Source organism: Rousettus aegyptiacus, unplaced genomic scaffold (genome assembly GCF_014176215.1).
Source record: "Rousettus aegyptiacus isolate mRouAeg1 unplaced genomic scaffold, mRouAeg1.p scaffold_m13_p_1, whole genome shotgun sequence".
NCBI classification, from domain to species: domain Eukaryota; kingdom Metazoa; phylum Chordata; class Mammalia; order Chiroptera; family Pteropodidae; genus Rousettus; species Rousettus aegyptiacus.
This window is the reverse complement of record NW_023416284.1, coordinates 25898183-25913120: the sequence shown is the minus strand read 5'-3', so window position 1 is coordinate 25913120 and position 14938 is coordinate 25898183. Positions and strand designations below refer to the sequence as shown.

Below are 14938 nucleotides of genomic sequence, written 5' to 3'. Positions count from 1 at the left end.
ATGTACAGCCATGTCACCCTGAACAGGCCCGATCCCATCTGATCTCAGAAGCTAAGTAGGGTTGAGCCTGGTTAGTACTTGGCTGGGAGCCCACCTAGGAAGGCCAGGTATTGTAGGCATAAAAAATAAAAAAAATAAGGGATTGTAAGCTGATGAGGTCCTTGCAATCTGTGAGGCCAACCAAGGGTTACCTTGACTAAAAATAAATAAATAAGAAATTTTAAAAACCAACAGAAAAAAAAAAATCCGAAATAGCATATAAAGGATCGGGTGACAGACTGAGGGAGGTGATGAGTGAGGGAGAGGAAGAACTTTAAACTGGAGAATTGGATAGGTGGTGGCACCACTTTTTCGATTAAGGAATACAGATTTTATTGAAAAAATTATGAGTTTTGGACATACTTCGTGGTAACCAGAGGATATCCAAATGGGACAAGTGTTCTGGAGCTCAGGAGAGATTTCTAAGACATAAGATGTAGATGTAAGAAGTGTTGGAATGTTTAACAAAATCAATCAGACAAACTAGCTTGAGAAGAGAATATGCCTAAGGATATACAGCTCTGAGGAAGAACATTCACTGACCAGCGGAGGGAAAAGTTCCTGTGGGAGAAATAGAATGAACAGGCACTAATGAAAAGGCAAGCTCAGTGGGTAAGCTCTGTATCCTAACCTATGAAGACCCCAGGGCCATAGCAGACCTAAGAAGTAAAGCTCTTAGAATGACAAAGAGCAGCTCTGTTTAGCTATTTAGGGCAGGTGTTTGAAAAGCTAGGCTAACAAACTTAAAAAAAAAAATGCTCTCAAAAATGTGATTCAGGTAAAAGGATATGAATAATTAAAGGAGATCCACCTTTTTTTCATCTATAAAGTGAGGAGTTTTGATTAGGTGAATTCCTGGACACTTTCTAGTTCTAAAGTTCAGATCCAATGAGCTGGCATTGAAAAATGAGTAGGATTTGGAAGTCTATGAGCAATAACCGTTTCCGTCTCTTCCTTCCCTGCTCATCCAGCATTCACACCATCTACATGACTCTCATAGAAGCTGAGATGTACTCCTTCAGTTAACTTCAGAGATGATTATCTGACCTAGGTGGGCCTATGAGACCTTCCCTAGGATTTTGGATAGGAAGTGAGAAAGAAAAGACAGCTTTTCTCTGGATGATGGGTAACTCAAATATATATAACATCTAGAGTTGATGGTAATCATGATTCGCAATGAAGTATTTAAAAAAAAAAAAAAAAGCCAGAATGTAGACAACACAAGAAACAGAGGTGACAAATGGAGAAAAAACTGCCTGGGTTTTTCAAAATACTTTAGGTTCTGGTTCCATTCCAGTTAGAAGCTATTGCAACCTGAGTTACATGAGATACCCCCAATATCCCTCTAGTAACACCTCCTTTGAGACAAATAGCACCAATTGATTTGTTATTTACAACCTAGAGTCCCAACTAATATACTTAGAGCACACACGGGAAGGAAAAAAGTAAATGGGAGAATCATGAAAACTTTAATAAAGTGTTATTGGATTGAAAAATGAACAGGTACGAAATCACTGTGGTCTTGACCTTGGTGCTGTTTTTACAACATAAGCAATGTCAATTTATTAATTAATGTTCTCATTCATTGTTTATTAATTTAAAAATTGTGTCCTACTCTTCTCCCTCAATGTATTCATAACTCGCTAACACAACCATCCTATAAAATGCTACATATGGTCAGTTGATTATGACAGACCCTACCATCAAGCACTATGAAATCATTGTCAGTTTTTCTTCTTTCCAATCAAAATTAGCCAAGATTATATTTGCTAAGGCAGGTGGATCAGTCTCTTTAAAGGGACTCTCATTTATCGGATAGTTTCAGTCTCAAAAATTAAGGACTATAGCAGTTGGTGGAGAAATGTCTTCTCCAGTTGAGAAATTGATGGACTTGGCTACTATTAGATAAGATGCAGATTCCTCTCTGGCTCCAGGGATGGCAAGTGCTCATCTTTCTGAGGATGTAGCTCAGCTTGTATTTCTAGACTATGGTACTGAGACAAGTTGGTATTTCTTTGATAGCTGATAGGGCTGTTGGTTTGAGAGATGCTTCAGCACAAGATATGGAGTTTTATATCTTGCTGGTGGGAAAATAAATTGGTCCAACCTCTAGGAAAGTCAAGTTGGCAATATCCATACAAATGCACACATCCTCTAGCACCAAAATTCCAGTTCTAGGAATTTACCCTACATATATACTTACATGTGTGAGAAGTAAGAATTTATAAGACTACTCACTGTAACATTATATAAACAAGAGTGGAAATACAAAAGTCCCTCTATAGTGAACTGGCTAAGTAAAAACTACATTCGGACCATGGAATACTATGCAGCTATAAAGAATGAGTAGGCACTTGATCTACTGATATGGAATGACCTCTACGACATATGGCAAGTAATATTAAGTGCAGATGTTTCTGCTGTTAATGCTTAAAAAGGAAAACTATATATTTGTATGCTCTTGGATATAAGTAGAAAAACCTCTGGAAAGGTACACAAAAAATTTAGTTATAAAAAATGGTTGCCTCTAGGTAGAATTTGGTCATGAGGGAATGGAGGAAGAAAACTTTTCACTTATATGACTGTATGTGCCTTTTGAACTTTGTATACTTGAAAGTTTTTCTCATTAAAAAAATAAAGTTTTAATTTAAAAAATGGGGGCGTGACATTTTAAATAGTAGTTCCCAAATGCTGGTCAGTGAATGCCCATGAATAATAACTAATCCACCATGAAATCAGAAAAATAATAAGAATGTGTGAATTTTCCACATGGCTAGATTTAATTTGAGGGACCACCCTGTATTCTTAAGTACTTTGTATGGAGGTGTTAGTAGACAGTTATTACCAATGTAGTGTTTATTTACACAATGGGCATAATTTAAAAGTCAGCATCATTATATCAATAAATCAAAAGTGCTGAAACAAAGTATAGAATCACTGATTTTGACATGGCTTTTGTTCTCATGTTGGATAATCAGTTGTTACATGTTATTTAGGAAGGCATTCCTCCTATGTATTTCATGATGTCGAGTAAGTGATGAATTATAGCTGAAGGCTTTTCCACATTCATTACATTCATAAGGTTTTTCTCCAGTGTGATGTCTCTGATGTTTCTTAAAGGAGGAATCATGCCTATAGGCTTTTCCACAGCGGTTGCATTCATATGCTTTCACTCCTGTATGAACAGTTTTATGGTTGCTAAGGTGTATCCTCTGCCTAAAGGCCTTACCACATTCCTTACACTTGTAGGGTCTCTCCCCAGTATGAATTCTTTGATGATGCGTTAGATACGCTCTATGACTAAAGGTTTTACAACATGCAGTGCATGCATAGGGCTTCTCCCCAGTGTGAATTCTTACATGTTCACTAAGGTGTCTAATCTGTCGAAAGGTTTTCCCACATTCATTGCAGGTAAAGGGTTTCTCTCCAGAATGAGTTCTCAAATGTTGGATCAAACTAATGTTCTGGCTGAAAGCTTTCTGACATTTATCACATACATAGGGTTTCTCCCCCGTGTGAGTTCTGTGATGCTGATTAAGAGATGAGCGATGTCTGAAGGCTTTGCCACATTCTTCACATTCAAAGGGTTTCTCACCAGTATGGATTCTCTGGTGGGTATTAAGGGATGCGCTTTGACTAAAGGCCCTTCCACATTCCTTACATCTGAAAGGTTTCTCACCAGTATGAATTCTCATGTGTTCAGTGAGATGAATGGGTTGTTTGAAGATTTTTTCACATATATTACATTCATAGGTTTTTGTTCTTATGTAACTTGTTGGATGATTCATTGAATCTAATTTGTATTTTTTCCTCTTTCTAAGTGTGTCATATTTACGGTGCCTCTGTTCTATAACAACATTTGAATTCACAATATTTTCCCCAAATTTGTTAGTTTCTTGGCCTCTCTTCTTGTGGGTCAAGATGGCTTGTCTTACATCTCTTCCATGGGCATCCTGATGCCTTTCTAACTCATCATCATATCTGGAGACTTTTTTTAATGTGGAACAAATGACATTATCCCTCACAAACCTTTCCATCATAATGCCATGATATAACTGTTTCTGTAAAATAGCATTCTTTGCAGTTGACATACTGCTTTCTGTTTTACTCTTCAAATCTGAAAGAAATGGAAAAAATACAAATAATTCATGTTCTTTATGCTTTGAAAAATCAATTATTCTAAGAGGGTATATGGAATAGAGACTTAAATAACAATATATACAAAGTATATGAGATTTTGATTATATTTAAATATGGTTATGCAGCCTGGAGAGGAATTAAGAAACAGTAAACAGAGTAAACAGTAAACAGAGTAAAAGTGTAACTTCATACAGAGAGTAAAATTTGAGCAATTTACTCCTGCTTTTTCTAATAACACTAAATAATGAAATTTCAGAGCTATGTCTTAATACGTTTTTAAATTGACAACTTTTAGAAAACCATCTCAGAAAGATAAAAAGATATCCGTCCCTCAACCCCAGCAGCAGTCTGAGACATTAGTTCAAAAACTAAGGTTGGAACTAAGGATATTCACAAGAACATTAAGCTGTATTTTACTGAAACTCATGTTAACATTTACACATTGTTCTGTTTCTTGTGCTTATTAATCTGTCACTGGAAGTGTTATTTATACAAGGGAGACTTGTAAGAAACCCAGACTATATCACTACTATTGCTATTTTCTATGAAAATATCCTTTAATCTTTAAAATTCTGGCTAGTTTTCTTACTTGACAATTTGTTGCATGCATTACTAATATTTCATCTGATAGCTCTGTATTCCCGAAAGGTAAAACATCTTGTAGGATGTTTTTGTCAACACAAAAGGATTATCGGTACTTCCAATTTCCACATTCTAAATGAACAGAAGTAAGAACAGAGTCTATGTTCTGCAGGCCCCTGACTCTGGTCCTGAATAGTGGAGGAGAAAGGGAAGACAGGGAAAGATGAAGCTGCCGTCTCTGTCCGCCTCCCCAGTTCAGTATCTAGGCCTGAAGTAGGCCCAAGCTAGGGGAGAAGAGGAGATTTAACTTTGAATGAAGATGAGAGTTTTTATTATTGTACTGAACTAAACATTTTACTAAAACCAGACTGTTTTTATTATGTAAAGGGACTGGGCCATCAAGGGGACCTCTTTGAGATTTCATCCAGAAGTAGGGAAAGAATATAATTGTAGTTTTTATTATTATTTTCATTATTATAAGTTGAAAATGAGAAAACCCGAGAATGTACTGGAATTAATAACAGAGTGAAACAAGGTGATCAGCTGTAAGATCAATATACAAAACCAATTGTTATTATACACGAGCAACAAACAGAAAACACAATTTTAAATGCCATCTATAAAAGCAACAAAATATAGAGTCTTCAACATGAATGTAAAAAAAGAGATGCAATATGTACAAGAGCTTTACGGAGAAAATCCTGAAACTTCATTAAGTATTAATAATTATAATAATAAACTTATAATTATAATTATAATAATAAACTAACAGACTGATTTTTATTTGATGCATTCATTATACAACTTATATGAAAAAGCAAGGGGCTAAGAATAGCCAGGGTAATTCTGAAGAACAAGCTGGTGGAACTACCTCTACCAGATATTAAGTTTCAGATGAAATACAGTAATTAAGACAGCCTGACATTAGAGTAGTGATAGAAAAATAGAAAACTGGAACAGAATAGAGAGCCTAGAAATAGACCCAAGCAGATAAATAAACTTGACAGGTGACAGAGTACCATTAACTGTTAATAAATAACTATTAATAATTATAATAATAAACTTATAATTATAATTATAATAATAAACTAACAGACTGATTATCCATGTGGAAAATATTACACTACTCACTTCACACTATATATAAAATAAATCTCAGGTAAATTAAACCTAATTAAACCTAAGAAACACTTGTATATGTACACAAGAAGATACATACATGAAGATTGACTACGGCATCTTCGTAACACCAAATTTAGAAACAGTATAGATGTTTACCAACAGGAAAGTGGATAAACTGTGGTTTATTAAGTCAACGAAATGTATGAACCAGAACAATATGAATAGAAAACAGTGTCGAATGAGAAAAGCAAGTAGAAGAATATTTACCTTTTATTTAAAAAATAAGATATGAAAAAGTACTATATATTGTTGAGGGATATATACATATAATAAAATTATGATGGCACATATGAGAATGGTAATATTTATATCCAGAAAAGTTGTTTTTTTTCCAAAAGGTAGGAGGGGAACAATGAGACTTCAACTCTGTTTTATTTCTTAATCTAGGTGGAAGTGACAAAGAAACTTGTTATAATGTTCTCTATGCCTTTCTGAACATCAAAAATATTTCATAAAATGGCAGACTTTAAGGAGATTGTGGTGATCTTTGAATTTGGTGAGAAGGAATCCTGTAGTAATTTCTCTTGCAGGAGTTTTCATAAAGTAATTGTTACAAAAAATTAAGATACACGAGTTAAAAAGAGTGGGAATTGAAATCTAGGATTATTAAATAAAAGATGGTGAATAGAATACAAGAGAGAAAATCAAGATTTGTAGACTGCAGTGAGAATCCTAAAAAGAGATCTGTCTTCTGTAAGGAGAGACCACATATAGCTGACTAAATAGAGAAAGGAGCTTTCAATTGCTGACTTTAGGATATTAAAGAAAAAGGGAAAATCACGTTTAACCTTAAGGAAGATAAGACTTCTCTTCCCTCCAACTCCAGAAAGACTTTTCCAAGGTAAGTGGAAAAAAAGGGGCGGCAGAGTGAGGGGTGAAGTCGAGTCTAATGCATGACCTGTCCAGTGGCCACAGCCTAGAAAGACTTTGGGCACACTGGCCTACATATGAAAACATAGTATCTGCCTTAGTCTCACCTGAACTGGGATGTCCTGGGCCTTCTTTCTCTGTTATCCATGGGTCTTCTCCTTTCTCCAACTGGGAAATTACCCTAGGTTTGGAAATTTGATATCCTGCTTATGGAATAAAAAAAGAATATGAATGTTTACGTTGGAGTCTAAGAGCCACCCCCAGAATTTAGTTCCAGTCCTCTGATAGTTAGGGTCTCTGAAAATAGAAAGGGGTACCACAGCATGTCTATTCTAGCTCTACAAAGTAAAGTTGTTCCCCTGAGGAAGGAGAATCAGATATGTCCTGACTTGATTTTCAAAGGAATGAGACATCTTGAATACAGGATCCAAGGCCAAGATCCAGGGAATCTACAACATTTAACAATTTAGAAATAATGATTTTCCTGTAATGGGCAGGTTTTGTATGTTTAGCCCATCCTTACCCACTGAGACCAGGTTCCCATAGTTTTCCAACATCACCTCCCGGTACAAATTCTGGTAAGCAGGAGTCAGTTGCCCCCACTCCTCCTGAGTGAAGTTCACAGATATGTCCTTGAAGGTCAATTGTTCCTAGAATATCAAATATATTTCTTTTCAGCCAGAGATCACCTCCATCAAAGTCCAAAGAGTTCTGATAGTATTTTAAGTTTCAAGAGATTCTAAATTGTTTTACTTGGAGCCTCCTCTAGGTCTGTTTAGAGATTCTCTAGAGATTATGTAAATAATTCAATACATAGAAAAACAGGTGGTCATATGTGCCTTGGAAAAAATTAAGCAGGATAAGGGGAATAGGGAGAGCCGCAGTGAGGGTTAGCGATGTTGGAGGAGGCCTCTCTGAAAAGGGTGACATTTGACCAGAGGTGTGAATTCAGTGAGGAAAAGTCATGTGGAAATTTAAAGGGAGAAAATTTCAGGCTGGTATAAAGGAACTAAGGTGAAAGTGTCCTTGTCTTGTCTGAGAAATGGGAAAGTGAACAGTATCACTGGAGGCAGGTTAGTAAAGGAGAGAGTGGAAGAAGATGAGATCAGAGAGGCCTGGGGAGGAGAAGGACAAAGAAGAAAGGCTTTTAGCACCTACTGGGGCAAAGACCAATGCATTTCTGCTGACCTTAAATTCTGGGGCTCTGCTGGAGTTTAATGAAAAAAAAAAAAAAAAAAAAAAAAAAAAAAAAAAAAAAAAAAACAAAAGAACAAAACCATCCAGAACTGTAGTCTTAATCCCTTCCTAGCTCAAACACTGAAGAGATAAAAAAAAATAAAAAAAAGATCATTCCCTCCACAGTGCTGGCATGGGGCACTGGTAGCTGGGTCAATCAGAAGTGAACTCAATCAAAGCTGTATCTTAGCCAGAGCTCAGCCACAGCTCTAGGAGGAATATGAAGAATCAGTACTTATTAACCACCAGAGGAAAGGACTTAGAGTCTCTTAGAAATAAACAGAATGAAACGAAGCAAACTGTATGTTTAAACCTCCACTATTCTTTTATTCACAGTATCTGAACTATAAAAAAAAATTGTCAGACATGTGAATACGGAGGAAAATCTGACCTATAATCAAAAAAATAAAAATCAATGAAACAAACACATGGGTGACCAAGTAATTAAAATTAGTAGACAAAAAGTTTAAAGCAATTATTAAAATAAGTTAAATAATTTAAAATAAAATATAGATAGAATGGGTGCAAACATGAGCAATTGAGGGAGAGACAGAAACGCTAAAAAAGAACTAAATGAAAATTCTACACCTGAAAAATATATCTGAAAAGTCCACTGGATGGGCTTAATGGCAGACTAGACCCTGATAAAGACAAGATCAGTAAAACTTAAGACAGCTCAGTAGATACTATTAAAACTGAAGCACCAAGAGAAAAAAAATCTGGGATATCAAGCAGTTTCATATACATATCATTAGAATCTCAGGAGATGAGAAAATGGGCAGACAAATATTTGAAGAGATAAAGGCTAAAAAGTTTCCAAATCAACTCACAGATCCAAGAAACTCTGCAAACCCCAGAAAGAATAAATCCAAAGAAAAACATTCCCATGCACATCAGAGTAAAAGTGCTGAAGAGCGAAGTTAAAAGAGAAGATTGCAAAAGTAGCCAAAATAAGGTAGGAAAGGAGGAAAAAGAAAAACAAGAAAAGTTGTCATAAAAAAAAGCAGACACACCATATATAGGCAAATGATAAAACAGCTAACTTCTCATCCCAAACAACATAAATAACAAAAGGTCATGGAACATCTTTATAGTGTTTAAAAGAAAGAACAGTCAACCTAGAAATCTATATCTAGTAAAAGATCCTCAAATAGGAAGACAATATAAAGACATTTTTCTATCAACAAAAAACAGTGAGAACTTGTCATCAGGACACCCATACTACAAGAAATGCTAAAAGACATTCTTTAGTCTGCAGGGAAATGATGCCAGATAGAAGCTCAGAACTAAAGAAAGGAATTAAGAGTGCCAGAATTGGTAAATATGTGTATTCATATGAAAGACTCATTTTCTTTTCTTTTTCTTAATTTTTCTATGCACAATTTACTGTAAAAAGTAAAAATAAGAACACTGTATTGTGGGGTTTATAACATGTTAAGTGAAACGTATGATGACAATATACAAAGAATGGGAGAGAGTAAATAGAAATATAATGCTTTCATATTATATGTGAAACAGTATAATATTAATTCAAAGCAACTGTGATATGTTAAAAATGTATACTGTAATGGCTAAAGTAACTGCTAAAACTAATCAAAGAAGTATAGCTAAGTAGGGACATAAAACGGAATACTAAAAAACTATTCGATTCAAAAGAAGGCAGGAGAGGAAGAACAAGGAAACAAAGAACAGAGACAACCAAAGAACAAGATTATACACTTAAATCCAATCATATTAATTATTATGTAAATGTACTAACCAAGCAAGACCTAGCTATATTTAAGAAGGTCACACGTTAAATATAAAGACACAGATAGGTCAAAAGTAAAAGAATGTAAAAAGCTATACCATACAAACAATAACTAAAAGAACACTGGAGAAGCTATATTAAATAAGACAAAGGGGACTTCAGAAAAAGGAATATTACTAGGCATAAAAAGAGACATTTCATAAAGGGTCAATTCATCAAAAAGACAACAATCCTACACATTTATGCATCTGATAATAGAATTCAAACTAAAGCAGGCTGATAGAATTAAAGGGTGATACAGACAAAACCACAATAAGTAGACATTTTAATATTCCTCTTCAGTAATTGAGATAAGTAGACAAAAATTCATCAAGGACATAGCTTGAACAACTTATTGCTAACTTAACCTGACATTTATAGAACATTATACCTAACAACTAGAAAATATACATTCTTATTTAAACCTTTTATTTTGAGATAATTTAACAGGATTTTATATGTAAATCTATTTACATGCAGTTATAAGAAATAATACAGAGATCTCCTGTACTCTCTCCTGGGAGTGAAGCAGAGTTTTGATTGGAAAGAGGTATGAGAAAAATTTCTGAGATTGTGGACATGTTCTTTATCTTGATTTGACTGCATGGTACACACATATGTCAAAATAGAACTATGCACTTTCTTAAGTGTTTTTTTCCTATATGTAAATTATACCACAATTTAAAAAAATTAACCTTTTCCCAGTGCTAAGAATTCCATCAGTTTTTAATGTCAGGAAGTAAGAAATTCCAGAAAAGTAGAATATAGAAATAAGTTAACTCCTTAAAAAATTAGACTATTGTCACTTCTTCCATATTTCTGTAAATAACTTTAGAATGCATTTCAATCCTAGAAGATATTAGCATCTGAATTAGTTGCAGAAATGGAGGTTGTAAAACGGCAAAAAAAAAAAAAAAAAAAAAAGGAAAGAAAAAAAAAGAAAAAAAATTGCCCCATATCACTAAGCTAGTAAATACAAGAGAGGAATTCAAATCCTTTACCATCTAATTCCAGAACCCAAGTTCTTTTCACTTGAAATTCTTCTGTTCTCAAATAACATCTTCTCTTTAATAGTTTTCCCTTCCTGTTTATTCAACAATTTTCCTTCTGTTTCACCTATTCTTCTCACCACTCCTGATGCTCTGCTGTATCTGCTTGGCCTACTGTGTGCAATGTATGGCATGACCATTTCTTCTCTACTCACTTCTTTGGCTGCCGTTTGTCCTGTTCCCAATACTACACTAACGGTCACCTCGTCAAGTTCACAAGCAATATATGTACATCATTAAGAATGTCAGAACTTTCTTCTCACAAAGTTTGTCTTTTAATATGAAATACTCAAATACAATGAGGCTTATTCTAGACCCCAAGTGGTATCTGTTAGTTTTTAGGAGCTAGAATGATATCATTCATTTTGCTTTCTCTATGGAAATTAGCACAACATTAGATCTAGACGTTGGTTAGAAACAAGAGTTACATGGTGGGAAGCCACTATAAGGACATAAACTGCTACCACCATGGCCCAGTTTTCTGTGTAAGAGCAACTTCCTCTAAGCTCCCAAGGCTGAATTCATCCCTTACCCCCTAAAAAAGGGGCAAGTTATAGCCTTAAAAACCAAGAAGCATGTCAAGAAAATGAGAGGAAACTCCAACTTACCTGGGATTCTGCAGTCAAGGCCCTAGAGGTTGCTTCATCCTTTAAACTTTCTCCCTGGGTCTCATCAGCATCCTGAGATAGCAGAGCTGGGGAAGGAAAAGAGCCATGACGTTTGCATTTCCCCAAGTCCCCCAAACCAAAAAACTGCCTGCAGACCTGCTGAATGTGGCTCTTCCCTCAATATATTCACAAAGAGGGACATTTAGAATGACGCAAGGACGCAAGAACAGACTGGAGCCTCTTTAATGAGGATCTGCAGCGTACTGCTTTGGGGATCAGTATTTCCCAATACTGTGGTCCAAAAACACAGATCCACCAGGCCACGCCTCTGTTCAAAGGTTCCCTAAAACAAAGAAAAAACCAGACATTTCCCATGGTCTTCTAGGCACTCTATAATCTCCCTGGAGCATATTTTCCCATTATTGGTTGCCTCTAATCACCATCCTTTACCTGTTGACACATACACTGACCACATTCTTAACCCTCAGTTAGATTACAATGTTCTCCATTCTCTGAACCACTCTTCAAGGTATCCACTCTTATATCCTTATATCCTAAAAAATTTGCACATCTTTCAAGGCCAAATTCAATGCTATCTCATTTGTTAAAATTTCTCATATAAATACAATCGGAAGAACGCTTCCTATCCCTTGTCTTCCAAAAGAACTTTACCACAGCATTTTTCCTAGGCTACCTGCTATTATTTTGATCTGGGTATATGTCTCTCTCTATCAATTAATAATTAGCACTAAAGATCATTATTCATTTTTTCCATCTGTAAGGGTGCTTAGCAAAGTCCCTGCTTGGCACAGTGAGAATACAATAAATATTGGCTGTTTTTGAAGTGTTAAAGGTATGAACTAAAAGGCCACATCAAACACACGAATTCCTCTGTCCATCTGTCTCTTATGACTACAACACTAAATAACGTGTAATCTTGGACATGTTTCCCATTGAACTCTTAAATTTCAAGGTAAAATGAAAGTAATCAAGCATATCATTCCTTCCTCTCAGCAGATGATGAAAACAAAAAACAGATACTCATGAAAAATATTAGTTTGGGGCTAAAATGACTGAAACTTGTAAAAGAAAACCATTGGAGGTCCTAAAGGTGCAAAAGCCTTTGACCTTGCTGTCTATGAATCACATTTACACACTTGGGAGTGGCTGGTGGGGAACATCATGTGCCTGTCTTGTCATGTGCGTATTTGAGGATTGGAGATGGGAGCGGCATGGAGTGCAGAATATTTTTTCTCATAGTTATTCCCTTCCCAAAAGCCACAAGTATGAACCTGAGATATGCTTTCCCCCAGTTTTCTACCCAAGAGATCAGAACAATGAAGTATGTATCTATCTTTTCACATACAAACGAGACCTCTTTCTTCCCCTTCCATCCCCACAACCATCAGTCTATTCTCACCTTCTCCTTCAAAGATCTTAGTCACATCCTCCCACAGGAGCGCCCCCTCCTGGGCCTTCTGAGGATGCTGCAACTTCACCCAGGTGCTGGCCTGGGTGGGCAGGGTAATCATGAGCTGCTGCAGCATGACCACAACCTGTTAGCTGGGCTTGTCCACTTCTGGTGAGGAAACTGCCAGAAGCCCTGCTGAGAGGCTTCACAGCTGCGTGCTCTTCTGATCACAATCTCCAGCCTTCAGCACTTTGGCATGTTCTGTGACTTTAACAATGCTGAAAAACTCACTCCTCTCTTAAATTAAGTACTGCCTCCTCGGGAGGCAGCTGGTTGAGTAGGTCCGAGACCATGCTTTTGTTCTTCTAGAGGAGCAAAAGGCAGGAGATGAGGAACCCAGAAGTACTAATCATACAGCCAGAACTCCAGAGCTTGCAAAAAAATATATTTAAAACTGCAAAAGATTCAAAAACAAAGATTTGGCATCAATGTGAGAATAAGTATAATCAATGCTCTTGATTTGTGACTCTACCTCCCAGTTCCATACACACATTCACAAAAAGCAAAAGATACACAAACAAGCACAGACTCTGCCTTAACGTCCCTCTTTGTAAGCTGCATGCATGTTTGAAATCAGACAGCCTGGGTTAGAATCCTGATACTTGCATTTAAAAACTCTGAGACGCTTCAACTGAGCTTCAGTTTCTTCATCTATAAAACAGGAATAATAATATATGTTTTTTCTTCATAGGGTTGTAATGTTGATTAGAGACAATGTCAGGCATACAGCAAACCCTTATTAAACATTGTTATAAACATTTTGTTTTAATGCTGCATCATAGCATATCTTTTAAAGTTATCTTTTAAAACAATTAGAGATCTCAATTTAAAGTTCCTTTCAAGTATCTCAACTGATGGAATAGTCACATAGCTGCAGTTTTCACATAGGCAAGCGGTGACAGACACACCACCACCCATGTTTCCCCAGCAGCTGGCAAGTCCTTTTTACCTCTTTGTTAAGATGCATCCTGGTTTCAAAAATGTCAAAAATCGGAGAGAGGGTAAGTCGTCAAATGGAGGAAATACAGTACCTCGAGTATAATGAGTACATAGCTGTTTGTAACAAATTTGGGGGGGAAAAAAAAAACGAAACCCAAATACATCATCTAAATCATCCAACCCCTGGCATCTGAGCAGGTAAGTCAGTCTAGGTCCAGTGTATCTGGAGCCCCAAGAACAGTCCTAGCTCCGTGGAAAGGAGGCCAACCCAACTTTTTGAAGTTTGTGGGCAAGGGTATGTGGTTTACGGGCGTATCTTTTTTTCAGCTGTAACTGATGAAGAGAAAGGAGCTGCACATTCTATGAACTCTGGAGAATGTGGGAAAAATGCTCTCTGAATATATAACAAATACCTTGTTACAAAAGTGGAGAAACTTATGAAACAGTTAATGACAGAGAATCTTCCTTTCGAAGATGCCCCTTTTCGCCGCTCCCAGATATGCCTCCCTCGGACTGAGACAGCAGACACAGGCGATGTAGCCTCCGACTCACCAGATCGGCCTTGGACGCAGGTAGGACCAGAGCCCCGGGTGTAAGCGCGCTCGCTCTTGAGGCTTTCAGCTCCAGAGGGTGTCTCTTTAGAGGAGGATTGAGTGGTAACGGATTTGTTCGTATCCAGCCTTTTACAGAGAGACCACATCCCCACTCAACACAACCATTCCTAAAAAAACAAAAAACAAAACCCAGCCAACGTTAACGTCGGCCTCCGGACTGGAGGTGGGTCTTCTCCAAATTCCCACGAGAGGCGGTCTAGGGAGGGTGCTGCTGCTCCACATCAACCCACCGTCCTCCAAGGTGGCCTTTCTCGGCTGCGCCCACAAGAGCCGGGATCTGGGGGCCGCAGTGGGAGGGGTGCCCTGAACTGGCTTTCCCCGGACCCGGGCGAGGATACACCTCGCCGGCTGCGGCTCCAATGCCGGGGAGGCGGCAGTGGCCAGGTCCCCAGTGCCCTGCTTCTTGGGCCGCAGCGCGG

The 14938-nt window shown here is 37.1% G+C and overlaps 1 protein-coding gene and 1 pseudogene across 3 annotated transcripts; one reads left to right on the top strand and one right to left on the bottom strand.

Moving 5' to 3' along the window:
• LOC118604691 lies at positions 1 to 119 on the top strand (annotated as a pseudogene).
• Positions 120 to 1489: 1370 nt separating this feature from the next.
• ZFP69 (ZFP69 zinc finger protein) lies at positions 1490 to 14893 on the bottom strand. 3 transcript variants are annotated; one of them, XM_036232416.1, is made up of 6 exons: positions 14458 to 14893; positions 12916 to 13360; positions 11496 to 11581; positions 7337 to 7463; positions 6921 to 7019; positions 1490 to 4156 (listed from the first exon to the last, which is right to left on the bottom strand). In XM_036232416.1, the coding sequence occupies exons 2-6, from the start codon at positions 13040 to 13042 to the stop codon at positions 3021 to 3023; spliced, it is 1575 nt and encodes a 524-aa protein (XP_036088309.1). In that variant the 5' UTR covers positions 13043 to 13360; positions 14458 to 14893; the 3' UTR covers positions 1490 to 3020. The 3 variants fall into 3 exon arrangements, with proteins under 3 accessions (XP_036088309.1, XP_015995532.2, XP_015995533.2); XM_016140046.2 differs by having other exon boundaries at positions 6921 to 7016; XM_016140047.2 differs by lacking the exons at positions 12916 to 13360; positions 14458 to 14893 and adding an exon at positions 11652 to 12899.
• Between the last annotated feature and the right edge of the window lie 45 nt (positions 14894 to 14938).

Coding starts and splice junctions, on each gene's coding strand:
- ZFP69 (XM_036232416.1), bottom strand. CDS start 13,042: ATGCTGCAGCAGCTCATGATTACCCTGCCCACCCAGGCCAGCACCTGG. Junction 11,582..12,915: donor TAAGATCTTTGAAGGAGAAG/GTGAGAATAGAC, acceptor TTCCTTCCCCAG/CTCTGCTATCTCAGGATGCT. Junction 4,157..6,920: donor CCCAGGACATCCCAGTTCAG/GTGAGACTAAGG, acceptor CATTTCTTTCAG/ATTTGAAGAGTAAAACAGAA.